This window comes from Pelobates fuscus, chromosome 6, assembly GCF_036172605.1.
Source record: "Pelobates fuscus isolate aPelFus1 chromosome 6, aPelFus1.pri, whole genome shotgun sequence".
NCBI lineage: Eukaryota > Metazoa > Chordata > Amphibia > Anura > Pelobatidae > Pelobates > Pelobates fuscus.
This window is the reverse complement of record NC_086322.1, coordinates 258,713,014-258,739,539: the sequence shown is the minus strand read 5'-3', so window position 1 is coordinate 258,739,539 and position 26,526 is coordinate 258,713,014. Positions and strand designations below refer to the sequence as shown.

Genomic DNA, 26,526 nt, shown 5'->3' with positions numbered 1-26,526 from the left:
CTGGTTTTCGCATAGAAATCAGGGCATTCATGTCATAGCAGTAGCTGCATGCCTAAATGTGTGCAAATATTAATCACGCTGTATATGTGTAAATGTGTATATCTGTATTTGTGTTGATTTATGTGTCTGCCTTTTGGAATTTGTGAAAAATCCATCAAAACCCCCCCCCCCCCCCCCCCCAATATTTTATCTATCTCATGCAGTTACAGATTTCTTTTGAACTGTGCTTTTTCAAATCCCCCCGAGTCCATATATAGTGCATGGAAACCTCTCACAGGCTCCATTTGAGGATGATCATTGTATAGAATAAAGTAGCAAGCAGTAGATGGATGTAGAAAACAAGTTTATCCAGGCCACGCAGAAAAGCTGCATTGTCATTTTCCAACTGCTCCGCTTTCTTTATGGCTAGGATCTGTTCTCTAACCAGCTCCATGTCTCTTTGAATCCTGCCTAGTAGACTGTGCATCCCATCTCCTGTCACCGGTTCCTCATTCACAGATGCTGGTTCGGAGCTGAAAGGCTCTGCAAGACAGCATAAATCTTGGTTTAATGGCAGAAGATGACTCTTTTCTTTCCCAAATTGAGTGCTAAGTGGGCCTATTTGAGCAATGACTTGTATGGAGGTGGGTCAATTCTTTTTATTTGGGGTTCAAAAATGGCAAAATATGTCATGACTGTTACTTCTATGTTAAAATGATGGCCTAATGATGCTTTTCAGTTAGCCATACACAGTGTGTCTTCTGTATTTCAAAGAATTCCACATCTTAGAATCTTGTATTTACTGCATTTCCTCTAAATACATAGACAGGAGTGTTTCCTGAAAACTTTGTACAGAGGGCCCTGGTGCAAGAAGATATTTATTTATTTTAGAATTTTATGGTTTTTCATTTACAAATACGTAGATACAAACATACATAAAAATACATAAGATTGACACAAGAGAAGGGAAAAAAATAAAACTAAACAAAAGGAAAGGGGAAAGAGAAATAGCAAGAAAAGAGAGTGCTATCTTCTCCCTCCCTTGCCCTCCCTCTTTAAAGTATTATCCAACGTCAATCCTTATTCATAACCCATTTTACCATACATTCTCTAGTAACGATTGTGTTCTCCTGAGCATCGAAGTTCTTCCTCCTCCTTCTGTGGAAGGAATTAATCCTTCCTTTGTCAGATAAAAATATTTAGGTAAAAAGAAGAAAAAAGGAAGAGAGAAATCGCAGCCAGTAATCTATCGATAAACACTTGGATATAGGCACTCTCCCATCTGGGATGTTAATATATTCCAACCAAGGGGACCAAATTTCCTTATAGGAAGAAAGTTTCCCATTTACCATAAAAAAAATGTCTTTCTATATGTGCTTGATGTGTAATCTGAATAATTATTCTAGACCACTGCGGGGGGTCTGGTTTTCTCCAATCTCTAGCAATGCATATTTTAACAGCCAGTACAATATTTACCACTAATTATTTGAAGTGCTTGTTCATCATGGGGGCAAGGTAATCATAACCCTACAACTACCTCCCGAGATCCCACGATGTTCGGAGCCCACAGTTTGCGATTTAAAGTCTGCCCTCATACAGGAGTCACCAGCGAATAGATGACCCGCAACTCTCAACACTACCGGGGGGCAACCCATTGACTTTATTAGGAATATGAGGGTAATACATGACTGAACATACATTATGGGACCTGCGAGTCCAACGTGTATCTGCTATACGCTTTCACCTGTGACCTGCGTGTCACCGAAATATGTTAATATGATCACTATTTCTTATGCATGATCGAAGTTGCATTATTCGATTGGGACCTGCGAGTCCGCACTGTTTCTCCAAGTAATGTTGAAAAATATTCAATAAATATATATTTACAACAACAAAAAAAGAAAATTAAGAGGTGTAGCCTGAGTTAAATAGTATTTAGTTCCTAATATAACTCTGACCTTTGCCCTGGTCTTTTCTAGGTTTAAATGCCCCAAGCCATCACATGTGTGAACATAGTTACATCATGTAGTAGGTTTAGGTCGGGAAAGTCCAATCCCATTTGGGTGCTCTCTCTTTTAATTATGTTACGCACAATTCTGGGTTTCTTGCTTCCCCAAATAAAGGAGAGGAATAATTTATTAAATTTTTCTAGGACGGGCCCCGGAACACAAAGTGGAATCATTCTGAACAGATATAGTACTTTAATGACCAAATAGACTTTAACCAGATTGATCTTCCCATACATGAGACCTCTATTTTTTTAATCATTTGCTGGTTGAGATCTTGTAATTTGTCTGGGATAACACGTTTTAAGTCCAACATTAACTTCATAATGAGGTAGTATAACCAATCCTTGCTCCAGATAAATTGGAACTTACTTTGTAAGGATTGTTTTTGAGATGATGTTAAACCTCTGCTCACAATTTGGGTCTTAGATAAATTCAACTTATAATTCGAGTAATATGCATATTCATTGATAACTAAAATAACTGCAGGAATAGAGATCTTGTCAGTGTAAGTAGAATATCATCTGCGTAGAGTGTTACATTTACTCTTTTGCTTATTCACTTTGATGCCCTTTATCTCCTCAATAGATAGAGCGTAAAGCAGAGGAGACAAAGGGCAACCTTGCCGTGTACCATTTTGGAAACTAAAGAAAGATGAGCTTTAAAATGGACCGGTTACTTTGGTGCTCGGGTTGCTATAAAGGGCCATAGAGCAATTCTTAAATAGACCATTGATCCCAAAAGTATCTAAAGTCTCCCATAGGAAGGCACAATTAACCCTATCAAAAGCCTTTTTGGCATCTAGTGCGAAGAAGGCTGTTGGTATGGGCTTTTGTTGGACCTCTGAAACCAGATCTATTAATTTCCGGGTGTGATTTTCCCCTGATCTACCCGGGATAAAGCCGGTCTGGTCGGGATGTACTAAATCTGACATTACTGTTTTGAGTCTATCTGCCAAGATTTTTTAAAAATAATTCCATGTCTATATTTATAAGTGAGATGGGTCTGTAGTTTGTAATTAGACTTGGATCTTTCCCCACTTTAGGAATTGGGCAGATAGAGATTTGGAGCATCTCTTGAGGTATGTCCCCTTTTCCCCCAAAATAGTTAAACATTCTGATTCGCAGTGGGGAAATCACGGGGTCTGCTATCTTTTTTTTTTTTGTTTAATTAGATTTTTATTCGGATTTTCAAAATTACATAACAGGACATATTTATCAACAATAATTAATGATAAAATACATTATATATCCAGTACATATGTTTTACCATATCTTACAGGTCGACAGAAACAAAGAGAATAAAACATATATATATATATATATATATATATATACATATATATATAAATAAACACAATAAATGCATATTATAAATACATTTTAAAAATCAGCAATATAATGTATAACGACCTGTATATCTTAATTATGATCTATTGAATACTATATTAAAATTAAATATATTTTTCTATATGTGGAAAGAAAGTTCATTAACCTGGATACATTAATCTAATTATCAGCCTAGTTTATGTATTTGCTAAAGGGAGTTATATTAGACTGTACTATCTAATCCTCTCCTTCCCCTATTCTTTTATGTAGATTAATCATATCTCCCCGTATCTAATCCAAGGGGGCCATGTTACCAAATATTTTTCCCTATTACCCCGAGCGTACCAGTGTATGTTTTCCATATCCTGTGTTGTTTCAACCTTAGCTATTCACTGATCCATTGTAGTAACATTATTTTGCTTCAAATGGATTGGGATAAGCACATTGGCTTCCCCTAATAGTAGACATAATAATTTTTGTTTATGAGTATCCGAAAAAGTAAAAGGCCAACCGAGAAGCACCCATGATGGTGTCAATGAAAACGTAAAAGGAAGCACCTCTTCAATTAAATTAACCTCCCTGGCGGTTTGATTATGTCGGTATTTTTTAATGTTAAAACGGTACATTGTTTTTACAATGTATTGTGTGTATGTGTATTTTTTTATTTTTTTATTTCCCGCCTGGTTCTGCCAAGCGGCGCTCGCAGGGAAAGGGAACCCGGAAGACGGATGCCGGCATCGGGCTGAGGACACTGCGGGAGGACACCAGTGGCTCGTAGGGACAAGGTAAGTGATACTACAGTGTAATCCCGAGCGTGGCTCGGGGTTACCGCTTTTAGTACTGAAAATTAACCCAGAGCCACGCTCGGGATTACCGCCAGGGAGGTTAATAACTTTTTGTACAGAACCACCATATGTGTTCAATATCGCCCTTTTCCTCCCCACATCTCCAGCACTGATCACTATAGGACGATTTGAAAGTATGAATATTTACAGGAGTTTTATACCACCGTGCGATACGCTTATAAAAGATCTCTCTTCTTGCAAAGCTTATTGAAGCCTCCATTGCTTTACGAAAAATTATCGTCCAATCATTCTCTGATGTTTGTAAATGTAAAGTATTCATCCACTTCCTCTGAAAGGTTGCCGTTTCTCCTCCATTTTTTTTCTGAATTAAATAATATACTGGAGAGAGAGCCTCTTGTATATTTCTTTATAACACATAACCTTTCAAAGGGTGTTGGATCTCTGTATTTCCATTGAGACATAACATTTTTCTTCAGAAAGCCAATTAATTATGCACATCTAATAGTGTCTAATAATGAATGGCGTTGTTTACCCTCCTGTAGTGGTTAATACATTTTTTCCTACCATAATGGAGGAAATTATGGGATTTATGTAATGTAAAAGATTTTTGATTATATTTGCTCCCAGCCAAAAAATATTGACATTTCAGCCCCAGTACATGGGCTTTCATCAGGATGGCAATAATGATGAGAGCCCATATACTGGGGCTGAAGCGTAGATAGTTTTTAATGTCAGAATTATATTACCAAACAAGAAATGGGGGTTGGGAAATATTTTTTTTATAGTACATGTTTGCTGTAGCAATGTATGCAGCGGGACGGAAACAAATCTCTTTTCCACTGCAGCCCATGGTTTCATTTTTTTTATATCCGTCCACTCACGCACTATTACACAAAATAGCTAGATAATATCTAGAGATGTGAAGCATACCCACTCCACCTCTACCCATACTTTGTCAATATTTCATATGATATGTATGCTTACTTATTACTCCAAATGAAGGATAGAAACAAACACTTAACTTTATGAAAAATTTAATTTGAAATTGATATAGGAATAACCTGAAACAAATATAGTAGTTTTGGCAGAATCATCATTTTCAAAATGTTGACCCTGCCAAAAAAAGGAAAAACATGGTAAATTCCAATTATTAGGGCATATCTTAATTTTCTCAAGTATAGGGGAATAATTAAATTTATAAAGATTACCTATCTCCTCTGTCAGTTGTACTTTAGAAGTATTTAATCTTCCCATCTTTCCACTTATACCCAAATCTTTGTTGTAAATGTTGTTTTGCTTTATATGTTATAAAAGGCCCAATATTTTGCATTCATCAACATTAATTTAAAAATTAGAAAGTGAACTAAATATTTCTATTTCCTTAGTGGCCCCAGTTAATGATCTACACGGGTTAGTGATGGAGAGAAGAACATCATCTACAAAAGCAGTAACCTTAATCTCTACTCCCACCACTGGAAACCCTTTTATTGATGGACTCATTCTTAATGCATTCAGAAAGGCTCAAGAACTAAAGCAAAAATTCGCAGAGACAAGGTACATCCTTGTCTAGTTCCATTTCTTATTGGGAATGGTTGAGATAGTTGCCCATTAGCTCTCACACTAGCTGATGGTCCCCTATAAAGTGTATGAATCCAATTTCAATATCTTGTCCCAAGCCCTAGTGCCTCTAATACTAAAAATAGATAGGACCAGTCCACTCTGTCAAATGCCCTTTCAGCGTCGATTGATATAAGCAAAGTTGATTGTTTCAGGATTTTTGCTCTATGAATAATATTAATAATTATATTAATAAAAGCCCGATTGATCAGAGTGGTCTGATCCATCCAAGCAGGGCTTGAAACAATTAGCTAGTCGTTTGGAAAATATTTTTAAGTCTATATTTGTCAATTAAATTGGCCTATAATTGTTACATATAGTAGGATCTTTCCCTGGTTTTGGTATCACAGTTATCCTTGCTTTCATCATAGAATGTGGCAGAGTGCCATATAAGGGCAATGCATTGAAGGTCTCCAAGAGGTATTTCCAAAGGAGATCTTCAAATTTCTTATGATATCTTGCTGTCAGTCCATCTGGTCCCGGGCTTTTCTCATATGGCATTAACTTAATAACTCCTTTCAACGCTTCTAACGAGAGTGGGGCCTCTAATATATTCACCTCTTCTGCCAATAATTTATTAGTTAAATGTCTTGTTAAATATTTTCTTTCCGTTATCTTCTTAAGAAGCAATGTAAATCCGTCAGTACCCTGCGATTTCCCCGCTTTTAATCCCAATACTATGTTTTTCAACTCTACTAAAGTAAAGTGTTGGTTTAACATCTCCTGTTTCTTTTCCTGGCAATTCACCCCTTCGGGAATAATCTTGTTAGAAGCGGACTGCCAATTCAGAGTGAATTCAGAGTGAATTTGGAAGGCCAAAATTCTCCAGTCTACCTATACCTCCAGACTCCAGTTCTGTTACTTTGGCCTTGGTCATTTTGAATTCCCAATAATTCAATTTTACCAAATAACCCTGCAAATGTTTCCAGAAAAGGAAAAGTGCTATTTTATTACGACAGAAGAAAGTTTGAGTACCTTTGCTAAGAAGGTTGTTTCTGGTTTTCGCTAATTCCTTGCAGTGAACATAATTTCCAATGTGCAATATGAGGAAAATCTCTATGATCTCAATCATCATCAAGGCAAGAGTGCCAATAAAGAATATCACTGCAGTAGGATAGAGGATGTGAAAAACATAAAACATATCAGGTACATGCATACAGACAGTAATATAATAATTTCAATGTGTGGTGTATATGCGGTTTTAAGAACTAATTGTCAGTAGATCAACGTCACATGTAACAATGTATCAATGGCAAATGACCACTTAGAGGTGCCTCATTTATTACAGTGTCCTGTGTAGAGTGCATGGGGCAAGGAGTGAACTGGTACCTCATGTTAGTAATCAAACCGTTCACTAACCATTTGCTAACAGTTTGATTTCTTACCTGAAGTCCGCTGAGTCTCTGCCTTTCTTCTTTATTGAATTGACAAGCCTACTAGGATGTAAGCCCTGAAGTGCAGGATCTGCTTACTATGAGAGAGCCAACTGCATTATGGCTTTAAGAGCATTGTGGGAGTCCACAACATCTGAAGTGCCGAAGATTGCCTATCCCTGCTTATTGCTAAGAGCTTCATAGAATGTGACGGCAGATAAGAACAATTTGGCCCATCTAGTCTGCCCAATTTTTAAAAATACTTTCATTAGTCCCTAGCCTTATCTTATAGCTAGGATAGCCTTATGCATATCCCACGCATGCTTAAACTCCTTCACTGTGTTAACCTCTACCACTTCAGCTGGAAGGCTATTCCATGCATCCTTTAACCTCTCAGTAAAGTAATACTTCCTGATATTATTTTTAAACCTTTGCCCCTCTAATTTAAGACTATGTCCTCTTGTTGTGGTAGTTTTTCTTCTTTTTTTTTTTAATTCTTTATTTTTGTTGTGCATGGTATAACAATAGGCTTGTTCAGCCACAACAGCGGTAACAAGCAGTGATGTAACAATTAATGGAAACATAACGTGGCATAAGAGTATAGCACATTTTAAGTTTTTAAGAGAGCATTATCGGGTAACCGTCAAAGTATGGCTGGTCATCTAGATAGCGGAGTAAGTAGTAGTATACAAGATATAAGTAGTATACAAGATATAAGTATACATGTCTGCTTAACTTTTGAGAGACTTCTTTATGTTTCGTGCCTGTAGTGGACATGCAAATCTTTACTGCCATAGCAGCTGGTGTGAGGAGATTAGATGCACCTGGTAATACAAATATGGCATCTATAACATTGTGCTTTTGTGTTTGTAGATAAAGAGTAGCTAGCTCAGTTCAAGCACTTTAAGTTAACTCCAGGAGGTACTACATTTTGACACGTTCCGTTGGGTTCGTTCTACCGTGATGGCTAAACAGTAAGTGGTTAAGTAATTAGGCGTATCAGTTGTTAGGTAAGTTTGGACATGATCTTTCGGGTGCGTTTTACCGTGAGGGCTAAACATTAAGTGGTGACTAAATAGGCGAATCACTGACGTGCAGCAGCGTTTAACACGTATCGGTACCGGCTAATGTATGTAGCAACTTGCGTGGTCTCACTAAGTGCATGCCTGCGTTGTGACTTGTGCGGGAGGCTAGTGGGCTCTTAGATCCCTTGCGACCTCTTGGTCGGCATGATGATAGGTGCTCCTGGGGGGTGCGATCGCTGATGCCCGTAGGTTGCGGGCAAGGGTGGGCTAATGTGTGGACATCATATATAAGGGGTCCTGAGTGTGTTACTCTTGTGGGTAGGGTCGACTGGTCGGTGTTTTATACTCTGGTGGTCTGCTACTGCATGGTGCAGATTGTGCTAAACTTACTTAAGAGAGGGCATATCTAGATTGGGGCCCGTGGCTCCCTATGTGTATCTCCGGGTATGGCAGCGGGAGTCAGTGTCGGTAGGTGACGGTGGTGTGGGCGAGTCTGCTGCCCTGGTGTCGTGGGAGTTTGTGGATGCAGGGGGGGCTATGTGTGGCTAATTGCTGTATAGTGGCAGGGGTGTCTCGTATGTTGTGTGAGTACCTCTGTGGAGTAGGTGTAACCGGCAAATTCAACCATAAAAGACATTTTCAACTGTAAAACATTTTCAACCGTAAAACATTTTCATTTTCAGTCCTCTGACAACACCGAGGCTGCGGTTAGAGTGGTTGGCGGGGCCCCACATGATCTCCAGGGTTGTTCAGGTGGGGGCCGTCTTCTGCGCAGCGTGGTTGTGCCCTCTCGGGACAAATGTCTCGGAGGTAGCTGGGTTCCACTCATGGGGCTTTAGGGTTGAGCAGGGTTGCTGCATAGAGTCCTGTGGTAGGCCTAGGGTTGTAAGGTGCGTCCTCGCTTCCTGCAGGTCTGCTATTAAGTATGTAGTGTCTCCATGGAATACTTGGAGCTTGTGAGACGAGCGCCATTGGTACTTGATATTGTGTGTTCGGAGCAGGGAGGTAAAGGGCCGGAGGGCTGTGCGCCAGGCCATAGTTCCTCTGGATAAGTCCGTATAAAATGTTAGGGCCATGCCCTCAAAAGCGTACGGTGCGTTTCCCCTGGTTGCGGTCATGACTGCTTCTTTATCCTGACGCTTCTGAAATCTTACAATTAGGTCTCGAGGTGCTGCCGCTGGGGCCGTTGTTGGTTTGGGGATTCTGAACATACCATCGAGGGACACTCCCTTAGCCTGCTTCAGCGGGAGTATGTTGCTCATCAGGCGTCTCAGAAAGTGTGGTAGCTCAGTGTCCAGGACCGTATCTGTTATGCCTCTTATCTTGATGTTTTGGGCGCGGTACGAGTCCTCCATTGCCGCCATCTTTTGCTCCATAGTTAGGCGCTGTTGTTGCATCGATTTTAGCTCCTGTTGTATCACGGATATTTGCCGTGTGTGGTTGCGGGCGTCTTGCTCCAGGCTTCCCATGCGGCCTGTCAGGCCCTGGATATCTTTCCGTATGTCCGCCACATCAGTCTGGATGTGCCGGCGGAGGTCCGCTAGCAGTTCCTGCATGACCGCCTTCGTTACCGGGGCTGAGTCCGGCTGCGGTGGTATCAACGTTGTGGGTAGGTATGTTTCTTCGGGGTCCGAGAGTTGTTCATCGGAGTCCTCATTGTCATCGATATAGGCGGCCATGTTGGGCTCAAGGGCGCCATGTGCTCGCCTCCATAGGTCCCCAATGCTTGTGCCAGGTCGGATCTGATCTGGTTTTAGTTTTTTGTTTTTTCTGCCCATGATTGGCGAGCTTGCCAGGTGAGTTCAGCTTTGTTTTGCAAGTTGGGGGGTAAGTTTTATCGCTTTTTTCGGTAATTTGTGCTGAAAATGCACGGAGCTCTTAGTGAATGCGACCTGTCTGCTCGGCTGTCGGCTCCGCCCCCAGTTTTTCTTCTTTTAAATATAGTCTCCTCCTTTACTGTGTTTATTCCCTTTATGTATTTAAATGTTTCTATCATATCCCCCCTGTCTCATCTTTCCTCCAAGCTATACATGTTAAGTTCCTTTAACCTCTCCTTGTAAGTTTTATCCTGCAATACATGAACCAGTTTAGTAGCCCTTCTCTGAACTCTCTCTAAAGTATCAATATCCTTCTGGAGATACGGTCTCCAGTATTGCGTACAATACTCCAAGTGAGGTCTCACCAGTGTTCTGTACAATGGCATGTTCACTTCCCTCTTTCTACTGCTAATACCTCTCCCCGTACAACCAAGCATTCTGCTAGCATTTCCTGCTGCTCTATTACATTGTCTGCCTACCTTTAAGTCATCAGAAATAATCACCCCTAAATCAGATGTTGAGGTTAGGACTCTATCAAATATTCTGTACTCTGCCCTTGGGTTTTTACGTCCAAGATGCATTATCTTGCACTTATCCACATTAAATGTCAGTTGCCACAACCCTGACCATTTTTCTAGTTTACCTAAATCATTTGCCATTTGGCTTATCCCTCCTGGAACATCAACCCTGTTACATATCTTAGTATCATCAGCAAAAAGACATACCTTACCATCAAGACCTTCTGCAATATCACTAATAAAAAAAACATTAAAGAGAATGGGTCCAAGTACAGATGCCTGAGGTACCCCACTGGTGACAAGTCCATGCTTCGAATATATTCCATTTACTACAACCCTCTGTTGCCTGTCACTCAGCCACTGCATTACCCATTCAACAATATTGGAATCCAAACTTAAAGATTGCAGTTTATTGATAAGCCTTTTATTTGCAACAGTGTCAAAAGCCTTATTGAAATCTAGGTAAGCAATGTCTACTGCACCACCCTGATCTATTATTTTAGTTACCAAATCAAAAAAATCAATAAGATTAGTTTGGCATGATCTCCCTGAAGTAAACCCATGTTGTCTCTGATCTTGAAGTCCATGTGATTTTAGATGTTCAACAATCCTATCCTTTAACATGGTTTCCATCACTTTCTCCACTACTGAACAGGGCCGCCATCAGGGGGTGACAACCATGACGGTTGTCACGGGCCCGGCGGCCCTGGGGGGCCCGGACTGCTCTGGCAGTCCTGGGCCCCACTTTCCCTCTCTGCACACATAGATAGCGAATATCGCTATCTATGTGTGCAGCCGCGGGCCCCCGGCTCCCTGTTACCGCAGAGGGGGCCCAGGCAGCACACAGCCTCTTCTCTTCTCCTCTCTGCTAATAACTCTCGCGAGACCCGGTTGCCATGGCAACGCTCCGCGGGTCTCGCGAGAGTTATTGGAGGAGAGAGAGAAGAGAAGAGGCTGTGTGCTGCCTGGGCCCCCTCTGCGGTAACAGGGAGCCGGGGGGCCCCACCATTCCACCGGACCACCGGGGATGGAATCTCCCCCCCTCCCTAGACACAGGTAAGCAGGGAGGGGGGAGAAACAATTTAAATTTTTTTTTTATTATTATGTTAAAATGCCCCCCCCTCCCCATCACCCCAGCACATTTACACACACACACTGCATACACTGACACAACACACACACACACACACACACACTGCATACACTGACACAACACACACACACACTGCATACACTGACACAACACACACACACTGATACACTGACACAACAAACACACACACACACACTGCATACACTGACACAACACACACACACACACACACTGACACAATACACAGCACACACACACTACATACACTGACACAGCACACACACTGCATACACTGACACAACACACACACACACACACTGCATACACTGACACAACACACACTGCATACACTGACACAACACACACACACACACTGCATACACTGACACAACACACACACACACACTGCATACACTGACACAACACACACACACACACTGCATACACTGACACAACACACACACACTGACACAATACACACACACACACTACATACACTGACACAGCACACACACACACACACACACTACATACACTGACACAGCACACACACTGCATACACTGACACAACACACACACACACACACACACTACATACACTGACACAGCACACACACACACACACTGCATACACTGACACAACACACACACACACACTGACACAATACACACACACACTACATACACTGACACAATACACACACACACACACTACATACACTGACACAGCACACACACTGCATACACGGACACAACACACACACACACACACTACATACACTGACACAGCACACACACTGCATACACTGACACAACACACACACACACACACACACTATATACACCAACACACCACACACACTACATACACTAACACACCACACACTGCATACACTAACACAACACACACTGCATACACTAACACAACACACACTCTGCATACACTGACACTACACACACTGTATACACTAACACACTCTGCATACACTAACACACACACTGCATACACTAACACAACATACATACTGCATACACTAACACCACAAACACACTGCATTTTTTTTTTTTTTTTGTCAATCTGTTTTTATTGAAACATTTATGAAATGGGGTACAAAATGAAGAAAAGGGAGTGTACGTTTACCATACAATTTGGGGCTTTAATGTTACAGTATAGCTTTTCTAGCGCGTTACATCCTCATTTTGTATTGGATGCGCCAATCGCTGCATCACAAGCCATGTTTCAAGAATTGGTATAAAGGTTAGTCTGTGTTTGCTCCAACAGTAGATTACATGCGTACGGTATAACTGAGTAAGTATGCTATTCAGAAACAATACAGGTACAGTAATAGTACATCTAGGCATAGCATGGTTATCCTATCACAATACAGGTTCGGTGATCGTGAGGCTGCTATGGGGTAACCACTGTCCAATTTACGTGTACATATTAAGCTAGACTGTCAAATGTTACTGTAAACACGTAGTCTGACTACGCGCTTCTAAGGCCTCAGATAATGGGTTGCAGGTGTGCCGTCTAGCAGTCCTACTTGTTATGAACATACTGGGATAATTAGCAGTGCATTGAGCACCAAAATGTAAGTGTACGGGGTCTTGGTAAGTTTAACTAGGGGGGGGATTGGGAGGTTCTGCTCGGGAGGTAGACCTCAATTGTCGGCGCTATCAGCGGGCGTTATTGGATGTACAGTCTCTGGTCTGTCTGGCTTTAATTTTCGTAAGTCTTGAGATCCCTATCTGGTGACCAGTAGGGTATAGGGTAAGTACCTATGTGGGCTTCAAGGGTCTGTCCTCTGCCAGCCACTTGCGTGGTCCAGGGGCCCCCATGCCTCCCAGTATGTACCCATGGACATCCCATATTTCCGTGTTTCTCCTTGTATTATCAGGAATTAGCTACCAACTAAACTGGCCGATCCTAGGCGCCTGACCCAGGGTCGGGGTGTTTCCTCAGGGGGGGGGGGGGGGGAGGGAAGGGGGTGAGAGGTCACAGTCGCCATATGGAACGCGGTCCCCCCACAACCTACTCCAGTATCTAGCCGCCCGCCTCCTCGGGGTCCGGAGGAGATCCCTCACGGTTCTGTCACCCGGTGCGGCCCAAGTCCCGATTCCGCGCCGGACGCTGGTGCAGGTGGTAGGGTCGGTCTACCCGATATGTGTAGTATCCACGGTGTCCAGACCTGCATGTATTTTTCTGTGGTGCCACGTAACGCGGCGGTCAGTTGTTCCATTCCGTGTATTTCCTCCACCTTGTCCATCCAGTTTTGCAGGGTGGGTACCTGTGAGGTGCGCCATCTCGTGGGGATGAGTATCTTAGCTGCATTCAGGAGGTGCTTGACCAGAGTCTTTTTATATTTTGAGATAGGGAGCGGTGTGTGATGAAGAAGCATCTGGAGTGGTCGCATAGGAATATCTGTGTCTGTGATATGTTTGATCTGGTTTCGAATTTGACTCCAGTATGGGGTTATCTTCCGGCAGGACCACCAAATATGGAGTGTTGTGCCAATCTCATTTTTGCAGCGCCAGCAGGTCGCCGAGGCGTCTGGTATCATTTGTTGGATCCGCTCGGGCGTCCTGTACCAATTGGTCAGCAGCTTGTAGTTGAGTTCTTGTTGTTTGGAGCTTAATGAGCTTTGGTGGGTCAGGATATGTATGTTAGTCCATTGATGGGCTGTCAGCGTGACTCCTGTGGCTTCCTCCCAGCGCGCTATGTGTTTCAGTGGTTCCCTCGGTGTGGAGGTTATCAGCATCTCGTAGAGGTGTGAGATTCCCCTGCAGATGTGTCGTCTCTGTGTGCATAGTTTCTCGAACTTAGTCAGAGGTCTGTGTATCAAGTTTTTGCCCGGGAGGGCCTGGTAGTAGGATTTGCATACACTAATACAATACACACACTGCATTCACTAATACAACATTCACTCTGCATACACTACACACTAACACACTCACTGCATCCACTATACTGACACACTCTGCATTCGCTACACATTAACACACTCTGCATTCACTACACTAACACACACTCTGCATCCGCTACACACTAACACACTCTCTGCATTCACTACACACTAACACACACTCTGCATCCGCTACACGCTAACACACACTCTGCATCCGCTACACACTAACACACTCTCTGTATTCACTACACATTAACACACTCTCTGTATTCACTACACATTAACACACTCTCTGCATTCACTACACTAACACACTTTCTGCATTCACTACACTAACACACTCTCTGCATTCACTACACATTAACACACTCTCTGCATTCACTACACTAACACACTTTCTGCATTCACTACACTAACACACTTTCTGCATTCACTACACTAACACACTCTCTGCATTCGCTACACATTAACACACTCTGCATTCACTACACTAACACACACTTTGCATCCGTACACACTAACACACTCTCTGCATTCACTACACATTAACACTCTGCATCCGCTACACACTAACACACTCTCTGTATTCACTATACATTAACACACTCTCTGCATTCACTACACTAACACACTTTCTGCATTCACTACACTAACACACTCTCTGCATTCACTACACATTAACACACTCTCTGCATTCACTACACATTAACACACACTCTGCATTCACTACAAATTTACACACACACTACATTCATTACACTGACACACTCTGCATTCACTACACCCTAACACACACTCTGCATTTATTACACACTAACACACACTCTGCATTCACTACACACTAACACACACTCTGCATTCACTAAACTATGCACGCACTCTGCATTCACTACACTAACATACACTCTGCATCAACTGTACACACAGCATCCACTACACAAACATCCTGTATTCACAGTACACGCACTACATTGAAACACTCTGCATTCACTATACACAGACACTGCGTCTAATACACACACTACATCCACTACAGACACTGCATCCACTAAACACATTTCATCTAGTACATACAAACACTACATCCACTACACAAACACACACTACATCACTGTACACACACTACATCCACTACTCAAACACTCTCTGCATTCACTACACATTAACACTCTGCATTCACTATACACAGACACTGTGTCTAATACACACACTACATCCACTACAGACACTGCATCCACTAAACACATTTCATCTAGTACATACAAACACTACATTCACTACACAAACACACACTACATCACTGTACACACACTACATCCACTACTCAAACACTCTCTGCATTCACTACACATTAACACTCTGCATTCACTACACTAACACACACTCTGCATCCGCTACACACTAACACACCCTCTGCATTCACTACACATTAACACAGTGCATTTACTACACTAACACACACTCTGCATCCGCTACACACTAACACATTCTCTGCATTCACTACACATTAACACACACTCTGCATTCCCTACACATTAACACACACTCTGCATTCACTACACATTAACACACACTCTGCATTCACTACACATTAACACACACTTTGCATTCACTACACACTAACACACACTCTGCATTCACTACACATTAACACACACTCTGCATTCACTACACATTTACACACTCTGCATTCACTGCACTAACTTACACACACTACATTCATTACACTGACACACTGCATTCACTACACACTAACACACACTCTGCATTCACTAAACTATGCACACACTCTGGATTCACTATACTGACACACACTCTGCATTAACTGTACACACAGCACCCACTACACAAACATCCTGTATTCACAGTACACACACTACATCCACCACAAATTGAAACACTCTGCATTCACTATACACAGACACTGCGTCTAATACACACACTACATCCACTACAGACACTGCATCCACTAAACACATTTAATCTAGTACATAAAAACACTACATCCACTACACAAACACACACTACATCACTGTACACACACTACATCCACTACTCAAACACACTCTGCGTTCACTATACACACTGCATCCGCTACACAAACACACACTCTGCATTTACTGCACAAACAGTATCTAATACACACAAACACTACATCCATTACACACATTCTAATTCACTACATTATACACACCACATTCAGTCCCGCATCATTGTCAGCGGACTAGGTAGGGCGTGGGCGGGCCCGGGAGGGAGGGGGCGGGGGAGGGGGGGCCCAGACCTTGTGCTTTGTCAGGGGCCCCAAAATTTCTGATGGCAGCCCTGCTACTGAAGTAAGGCTTACTGGCCTATAGTTGCCCGACTCCTCCCTACTACCTTTCTTGTGAATGGGCACAACATTCGCTAATTTATAATCTCCTGGGACTACTCCTGTTAACAATTATTGGTTAAATAAATCTTTTAATGGTTTTGCTAGTACACCACTAAGCTCTTTTAATAACTTTGGGTGTATTCCATCATGTCCCATTGACTTATTTGTCTTTACTTTTGATGGTTGAGATAGAACCTCTTCCTCTGTAAACTCACATGTAACAAATTACTCATTTGTCCTTTTTCCTAACTGAGGCCCCTTTCCTTCATTTTCATCTGTAAATACTGAACAAAAATATTCATTGAGGCGATCAGCTAGATTTATCCTCTTCTACATACCTTCCTTCTTTTGTTTTTAATCTAACTAATCCTTGTTTTACTTTCCTTTTCTCATTTATGTATCTAAAAAATGTTTTGTCACCTTTTTTTTTTACTGACTGGGCTATTTTCTCTTCTGTGTGTGATTTGGAAGCACTTAACTTGCTTAGCCTCTTTCTGTCTAATCTTATAGCTCATTCTGTCTTCCTCACTCTGGTTTTTTTTTTTATAATTACTAAATGCCATTTATTTTGTTTTTTACTATTTTAACCACATCTGCAGAGTACCACAGTGGTTTCTTGAATGTTTTGCTATTACTGACAAGCCTAATGCAATTTTCTGTTGCCTTCAGCAGTGCAACTTTTAAATAATCCCATTTCTCTTGGATTCCATTTAAATTGCTCCAGTCTAATAATGACTCCTTTACACATATTCTAATTTTAGAAAAATCTGTTTTTCTAAAGTCTAAATCTTTAGTTTTTGTGGGGTGTGACTCAGTCACTGTTCTTTTATTAAACCACTCTGACTGATGGTCACTGGATTCCGGCTACAGAGAGGCAGGGAATGGTGCTAAGCGACCAACGGAAAGAGGTCAATGCGTTATCAAATGGTTTGACTACTTACATGTTGAGAGAGGGAATCCCATGGCATCACTGTCTCATTATAACCACTACAGCATGCTGCAGTGGTTATGGTGCTTGAGGTTTTCCTTCAAGGATTTATAAAGTGACTGCATGGAATTGTTAGGGTGGTTAGGTTATGCACAAACCCACAAAGCACTTGGCATGTAACCATTATCAATTGCCACATGGATTTTTATTCATTAAACTAAAAAATGTAGCAAACTGAAAACATATTTGCAAAACATAGGCTAATAGAAACAACAGCCAATACCTTCTGTAAGCTGACTGCCAGATGCGAAGGATAGTGCTAATAACAACGACAGACAGGGAAGCTAAAATGGACGCACCCAGTTGAAGTACAAAGAGGTATGGATTTTTTTTTTTCAGACCTCATGAATACACATTTGTTAAATTAGTGAAAACTAAACATAATATTAAAAATCCTACAAAATACAAGTTCTCCTTTAAAATTAAATGAGTATGGGAATAACATCTTTAAAATGAGCATTCATTAACAAATCATGCATGATAACGTGCATGTATATGATTTCTGGTTGTGTGATGTCATACCAATCGTAGGAACTTGTTTGGAGGAGCTGGGTATGAAGTCATTCAGAATGAGTGAGAGAACAGACACTCCTAAGAGTACGGTGACTTTAAAGGCAATCTTCTCTTGATAGGCATTGGGCATGAAGTAAGACAGAAGGTTCATGAACAACAAGGAAAGCGTGGGTAAAATTAGGCAAAGCACATATACGCCTGGTTGACGTTTCATGATTACCTGAAGAGAATGAAAGAAGGATAGACCAGTAAAGATTTCATAGAATAAGCATATAACATCAGTATGAAATCATTTGTGAGGAGGCTCTGGTTGAGAATTGGCATTAAAAACAATAATCACGTTAAGAAAATGAACAGCCTGATCAACCAGGTTATTTTATACAATAAAAATATTGTTGGGTATTTTTCACGCTATTTCTATTATTCTAACCAAAGAAATGGGAAACGTCATCACTGCAAAACGGGCAAAAATGTATTAATAATTAAACAAATTAACATGCAAGCAGCTTCTAGAGGCACTTCCTCGTGTAAGCCTTAAAAAAGGTTGAAGGTCTTGACATTCGGCATCATCACAAAAAGCATATTGACACTGAACACTGTTATTGCTTTTCATGGAGAAGCACTGGATTCAACGCTGCTCTAGAAGCATCACATTGGTGATTGCTGCGCATGTGCCATAGGTCTCCATTGATTCTCAGTGAGAAGAATAGGATTGGACAAAAGTCATGGAATGTGCAGTTGCCAATAAAGTTCAAGAAAATAGATCAGAACAATGTAAATAAAAGAACCCATTCTCTTAGACTAAAACAAAACCCATGAAGAATGAAAACCAAGGTTAATTTGTAAAAGTACAAAGTACAAACTCCTCACACATAAAGCTTTTTAACAAGCTAAAGTACTTTAGTACTTTCAAAATGTCCAGTCACTTCAGTCCAAGTGTAAATCGAATAGCCTCTCTCATATATATAAACTTAGCCTACCACAAACACTGTGTGATGACATATGTCTAACCCTAAAAACTAACATGTTCCACGAAGGAAGATATAAATATATATACATCCACCATTAAATGTATGTAATTGTACGTCCTGTTTAATTTTTATGTCTTCTTTAGGATTTTTGTCTATTTAGTGGAAAAATCAAGCATGCCTCAATAAATAATCTTTAAAAATAAATAAATATGTTAGTACAGGGGTCTTTATTTTACCTGGGGGCAGCTGGCTGAGATTTTCTCTCACAGAGAGCTACTGATCTCTATGACCCGACACACATAGGCACACACAATTTACATAAATTGGCACACACTCACAGATACACTAAGACGCACACACTTTGCACATACAGAAACACACACATTTGCAGATGCACACAATAAAACACACACTCATTGACGCACAATTAAACGCACACTCACAATTACGCAGGGGCGCTCCTATACCCCTAATGTAGCATGGCTTAATGTCATCCTGAGAAGGTGCATAATGCTGACATGATGCTTTATTGAGTGCACACTGTGCACACATGGAACAGGCGTATGGCATTCCGTTATGTTCCTGTTACCTTCTCGTACAGCGCACATGCGCACAGCATGTGTGTTGTTTGTTTCCTTTGGGGTGCTGCTCAGCCATGCTACGTTATTGTGGAAGCAGCCTCCAATTGGACAACCAGTGTCCAGTCACACAATGACATCTGGCAACGAATACCAGGTGTCCAGTGTCTGACTGGACATCCTGCTATTAGAGGTGCCACCTGCTTCACCACTATGCCCTCAGGTGGAAAGAGAAGGTTAGAGGGCCACAAATAACCCACAGCCAGTAGTGTGAGAACTCCATATTAGGGTAGAGCTGTTAGAGTTGCAATTGTTCACATGCAGCTGTAATGATAAGTTTTATCTTTTCGAACTACAGGGAGTGCAGAATTATTAGGCAAATGAGTATTTTGACCACATCATCCTCTTTATGCATGTTGTCTTACTCCAAGCTGTATAGGCTCGAAAGCCTACTACCAATTAAGCATATTAGGTGATGTGCATCTCTGTAATGAGAAGGGGTGTGGTCTAATGACATCAACACCCTATATCAGGTGTGCATAATTATTAGGCAACTTCCTTTCCTTTGGCAAAATGGGTCAAAAGAAGGACTTGACAGGCTCAGAAAAGTCAAAAATAGTGAGATATCTTGCAGAGGGATGCAGCACTCTTAAAATTGCAAAGCTTCTGAAGCGTGATCATCGAACAATCAAGCGTTTCATTCAAAATAGTCAACAGGGTCGCAAGAAGCATGTGGAGAAACCAAGGCGCAAAATAACTGCCCATGAACTGAGAAAAGTCAAGCGTGCAGCTGCCAAGATGCCACTTGCCACCAGTTTGGCCATATTTCAGAGCTGCAACATCACTGGAGTGCCCAAAAGCACAAGGTGTGCAATACTCAGAGACATGGCCAAGGTAAGAAAGGCAGAAAGACGATCACCACTGAACAAGACACACAAGCTGAAACGTCAAGACTGGGCCAAGAAATATCTCAAGACTGATTTTTCTAAGGTTTTATGGACTGATGAAATGAGAGTGAGTCTTGATGGGCCAGATGGATGGATTGGTAAAGGGCAGAGAGCTCCAGTCCGACTCAGACGCCAGCAAGGTGGAGGTGGAGTACTGGTTTGGGCTGGTATCATCAAAGATGAGCTTGTGGGGCCTTTTCGGGTTGAGGATGGAGTTAAGCTCAACTCCCAGTCCTACTGCCAGTTTCTGGAAGACACCTTCTTCAAGCAGTGGTACAGGAAGAAGTCAGCATCCTTCAAGAAAAACATGATTTTCATGCAGGACAATGCTCCATCACACGCGTCCAAGTACTCCACAGCGTGGCTGGCAAGAAAGGGTATAAAAGAAGAAAATCTAATGACATGGCCTCCTTGTTCACCTGATCTGAACCCCATTGAGAACCTGTGGTCCATCATCAAATGTGAGATTTACAAGGAGGGAAAACAGTACACCTCTCTGAACAGTGTCTGGGAGGCTGTGGTTGCTTCTGCACGCAATGTTGATGGTGAACAGATCAAAACACTGACAGAATCCATGGATGGCAGGCTTTTGAGTGTCCTTGCAAAGAAAGGTGGCTATATTGGTCACTGATTTGTTTTTGTTTTGTTTTTGAATGTCAGAAATGTATATTTGTGAATGTTGAGATGTTATATTGGTTTCACTGGTAAAAATAAATAATTGAAATGGGTATATATTTGTTTTTTGTTAAGTTGCCTAATAATTATGCACAGTAATAGTCACCTGCACACACAGATATCCCCCTAAAATAGCTAAAACTAGAAACAAACAAAAAACTACTTCCAAAAATATTCAGCTTTGATATTAAGGAGTTTTTTGGGTTCATTGAGAACATGGTTGTTGTTCAATAATAAAATTAATCCTCAAAAATACAACTTGCCTAATAATTCTGCACTCCCTGTATAGCCAATTTCATAATATAGAAAGTGGAGGTGTACATTGCATTGGCAGAAATGCAAAGACTACAAGACCATAGTAAAGTGACAGAGGTGGCGAAGCATGAGGACAAAACAGAGGTGCAATGACTACTCTTTGTGAGACACGATGCGGTTGTAATTTTTTGTTGAATTCACAGGGTGATGTTATTACACGGTATATGAGTTGTGATCGACTGTCTACATTGTCCTGCTCCACCGTGATGTCTTGGATTTCCCACTCTCCAAATCCAAAAAAGTAACGAAGACTCTCATTGCGCAACTGAGATGAATTTCTGCTTGGCTTCAGAATAATATTGTTATCTGTATAGGTTAAAAAAAAAAACAGATTAATACTTTCTAGCAGATTTTACTTTCTAGTTTAAACTGTTACATACAGGGCACGCCATTCACTTAGCGATAAAAAGTACATATTGGTAAGCACCAGGCAGTAAAAACACTGCAAAGGGACATTTTAAGCACTAAAATGATCTAATCTTAATATAACAAAGTAGGACTATTATGAGCTACTCCAATATTGAATATACCGTAGTTATTTTTGGTAATTTTTGTTTAATTGTAAACTCAGAGATCTTAATACACTGCTTGAGCTGGGACAAACCAAACTGTTTACATATCTAAACCCACTCAGGAAATTTTTACAAATGGCAATTTTGGATAACCCCGTAAAGGGACACTATAGGCACCTAGACCCCTTCAGCTGATTGAAGTGGAATGGGTGCAGTGTCCCAGGTCCCTTAAAGGGACTCTCCAGGCAGAGTCTTTTACTCACCTGGTTCCAGCGCCGGGAGCCTGGTGAAGCCGCGCCCCCTATTTCGTCAAAATGACGCGAGCAGGGAGCAATCAGACGCTTCCATTTGGAAGCGTCATTGCTCCCTTATGCGCATGCGCGGCTTCGCCGCACATGCGCACATACTCCAGAGGGCGGCATTCATGCCGCCCTCTGAAGTCCTGAGCGCACTACCATGCATGTGCGCGGCCGCGAGCTGAGCTGACTGACATCTCAGCTGGCGGTCTTTGCCTGCCCCCCTCCTCTGCTGACAGGCTGGAGAGAGAAGGCGCGCACACAGTGCCTTCTCTCTCCTGCACACTTCAGACATATTTTAATACGTCTGACTTGTACAGGGCCTTTTTAGGGCCCTGCATGATAGGAAGTCCCTCTGAAAATACAGTGTTTACATTAGATTGCCTGCAGGGAGCTATAGATCATACCTGAACAACTACATTAAGCTGAAGTTGTTCAGGTGACTATAGTGTCCCTTTAACTCTGCAGTGGTAATTATTACAGTTTTTAATAAACTGCAATAATTACCTGCTGGGGATAACTCCACCACTTCCGGGTGGTTAGGTGACTTTTGGTCACCTGACACCTGACACTGGACATCCTCATATTATGCAAGAGGACATTCATCATCACCCAAAATCACATAGGAAACCATTGCACAGTGCTTTTCTATAGGGAAAGTACTAATGCGAGCGCGGCGATCATCGCACATGCGCATTAGGTCCCCTCCCCAGCCGGCTGACGTCCGCGGGGTGGGAGCATATGCGCTGGAATCTGGTAAGTGACAGAAGGGGTGTTCAACGAGGAAGGGAGGTGAGTGCTTTGTGCATTACCCTGCCAACCAGGGGAAAAAACCCATCCCCCAGTTGGCATGCACCTGGTTAGACCACGAGTAAGGTCTCCTTAGGAGAGGGTTGTCACAACAATTAACCTATTTAAAAGGCCTATCAAATGTCCTTGACCTGCTTATTTTTCAGGTGGGTACCCCCTCCACAGGTTTTACCCTGTCTACTTTACGAGACACTAATGTTGGGGGGTATATTTTCAGTGTTACACTAGTGAGTAGCATGAAGTCTTGCTCTCCTTGGTGGCACTGAAAGTTAAAGTAAAACTAATAAATTATTACATGCTGTCTCTGGGACAATGGTCTCTAACACAAATAAATACATTTAAAAAAAGTAAAACCCACGTACGTAGCTTATCTAAGTATTTTCCAAGGGTCTTGCAAGCCCCGCATTTACAGTAGAGAAATACATCCATTTTCTGGAAGTTATCCTCAGAATGTCAGTCTGTAAGCTGCGATAGTAAATATCACACATTTCTAAACTGACTGCCCAGTGTAATTCTTTATATCAGCAGTGTGGCTCTTTGAGGTGCTTAGAAAATCAATGTGTAAGTCAAGATTCTTACTTATAGTAAATTTAGGTGGTTCCTTGTTTTCAATCAGCCAGCATTTTATGTTTACAATACACATATAGGGGTCTCTCAATATAGAGACTTGATATAGTAAGAAATTTAAATGGATACTCTAAGCACCAAAACAAGTTTAGCTTAATGAAGCAGTTTTAATATATAGATCACGCCCCTGCATTCTCACTGCACACTTAGGGATTATTCTAGCCTTGATGAAGGAAAAGCCAAAATTTTATTAGAGGCCCTTCATATTAGTTTTACCTTCTTTATGGAGACCTTTACCAGCAAAGAAATAGTTAACAAAACTTTTCAGAAACAACCAATCAGAAAAAAGAACAACAGAACAAAACTCTCAGGCAGACACTCCCACTTCCTCTTTCTTTCATGAGGTTGAGACGGAGAGCATATAATCTAAAGGCATATCCAAACGAGATCCACCGGAACCAGAAGTCCCAATGAAACTGCAAAGAGAGAAAGATATTGTGAAAAGCACAAAGAACACAACCAGGCAATATGCATAAAAGCACAACATAAAGTCAACCAAACTCACAACAGAGAGAACAGCAAAATAAAAAAAACAAAAACCTCCAAAGTAAAATAAGAAAACGGGGAGGGAAGCGCAAAGAACAAGCGAGTGTGAATATAAAGACAGAAGAAGCATGAAAGCACGGACAAAAAATAAAAGTCGATTCCCAAGTGAAAAGTCGACTCCCAAGACTAACCCGCAGTGAGGAGAATATTCGGATTCCAGAGCCGCCGATCCTTCAGCACAAAGAAAGGAATGCACCCTGAAGGACCTCTCCACGCAAGCAGAAACAAAAATCCACTGAACTCAACGAGCAATCGTAGAATGGAGACCGCCTTAAACGGTCACACGTAGTAAATCAATGGTTGAGAGGCAGAGGGTAGAAGAGATGAAGTTAAAAAGATATAGGTCCGCAGGGAGCAAGCCACACAGAGACATGGCCTATTCAAGAAATAAGGGTATGACACAGAAGAAGAAATAGACTTCGTTCTGTGTGACAGAAATTGAGACACCGTCAGGGGAGAAAGAGAAAGACTCCACGTCAAAAGCACGAACATCTGAAATGTGACAGAAAGCTGACAGAGAAACTAATCCCCGTTATCAGGTCAGTCCTCAAGAAAATAAAGGCTGACAAAGATATCCCAGAAAGAGGAGTAGTGAGAAGCAGGGGGGTCTCAAAGGGCAAACACCTTGGACCAGTCTGCAGACCAAGGGGTCCTTTCCAATGCAAGAGCCCTGAGAAAGAACATGAGCCAAAGAAATTGTGGACGGAAAGACATTAATGGTCTGGTATGACTTAGTGAACAATTCAGCCAAGAAGTTCAGGATGACCATGGCAGGGGCCATAAAGGGATCCAAACTGCTCTCACAAACACAAGCCATACCAGGTATGATCGTCTAGTGCCAGGTGCCAAATAGTCCTAGAGTAACTCCCAAGCTACCGATACTAGGCCTGATACATCTCAGTAACCCCGGAAACAGTCCAGGCCGCCACAGACAGAGGACCATCCAAAACCAATGGGTGTGGGTTCCCATGCAGATCCTGAAGGAGAAACCTGGAGGCAGGGAGCAGTAGAGGGTCGCTGCATGACAATTCCAGAAACAAAGGGAACCACGGCTGACTCCTTAAAAGAGGAGAATCAACACCCCCAGAAGCTTGGGCCAATGCAAGGTCTGAAGTATCATGGAAAAAGATGGGAATGCATATGTCCCTGTGAGAGGCCAGGCCTGGAGGAGCGCATGTCCAGATGGAGGGGCACCAAACGAAGTCCAACGTGTGAAACACGGGAGGATGAAGCTGCCAGACGCTTGAATCCCTCCAGTGCCGGGGGAAAATCAGTCTGCCAAAAGATTGTCCTGGCCTGGGAGATACTCCACAGTGATCAACAAGTTCTTATTAAGACAGTACTGGTAAAAGGTCTTTGTGAGATCCAACAGGAGTTTGGATCGGGAAGCACCCAAGAGGTTTAAATAGAGGACAGTGGATACGTTGTCCATGCGGAGAAGCAGGGAGCAGTAACACTTTCCCTTGGTGAAGCTATGAATGACCCCGCTATCAACTCCAGGCAGTTGATATGTAGGCTCCTTCCAGAGTCCAGAGACCTGCTGTCGCCTTACCACCGCAAGTCGCACACCAGCCCAGACAGGTGGCATGAGATTCCATGACAAAGTACAGAATGGAGATGAAAATTGCCTTGCCTTTCCAACCCTTTATGTGCCGAAGTCACCAATGGAGTTACAGGCCTGCCTCGACCAAGAGGGACACACGCTGATCATAGGATGCTGAAGACTTGATGTAGCAAGCCTTCAGATGGATGAGAGGAGGTCTATCATCCAAGCCAGGTTCTTTAAGGTGACTCAAGGACAAGCAAGCACCTGATATTCTTAAAGATCACGGCAACCTTGAAGAGGGGATGGTGGAGGACAGCCTGAACTGAGTCCACGACCAAGCCCAGAAACGGGATGGCACCGGCT

At 42.0% G+C, this 26,526-nt stretch overlaps 1 protein-coding gene across 1 annotated transcript; it reads right to left on the bottom strand.

The window, feature by feature from the left end:
* Window positions 1–271: 271 nt before the first annotated feature.
* LOC134566149 (5-hydroxytryptamine receptor 3A-like) lies at window positions 272–25,434 on the bottom strand. The gene is made up of 7 exons (XM_063425855.1): window positions 25,261–25,434; window positions 24,397–24,487; window positions 24,288–24,302; window positions 21,984–22,132; window positions 18,350–18,560; window positions 6,712–6,840; window positions 272–522 (listed from the first exon to the last, which is right to left on the bottom strand). The coding sequence occupies exons 1-7, from the start codon at window positions 25,432–25,434 to the stop codon at window positions 272–274; spliced, it is 1,020 nt and encodes a 339-aa protein (XP_063281925.1).
* Window positions 25,435–26,526: the final 1,092 nt, after the last annotated feature.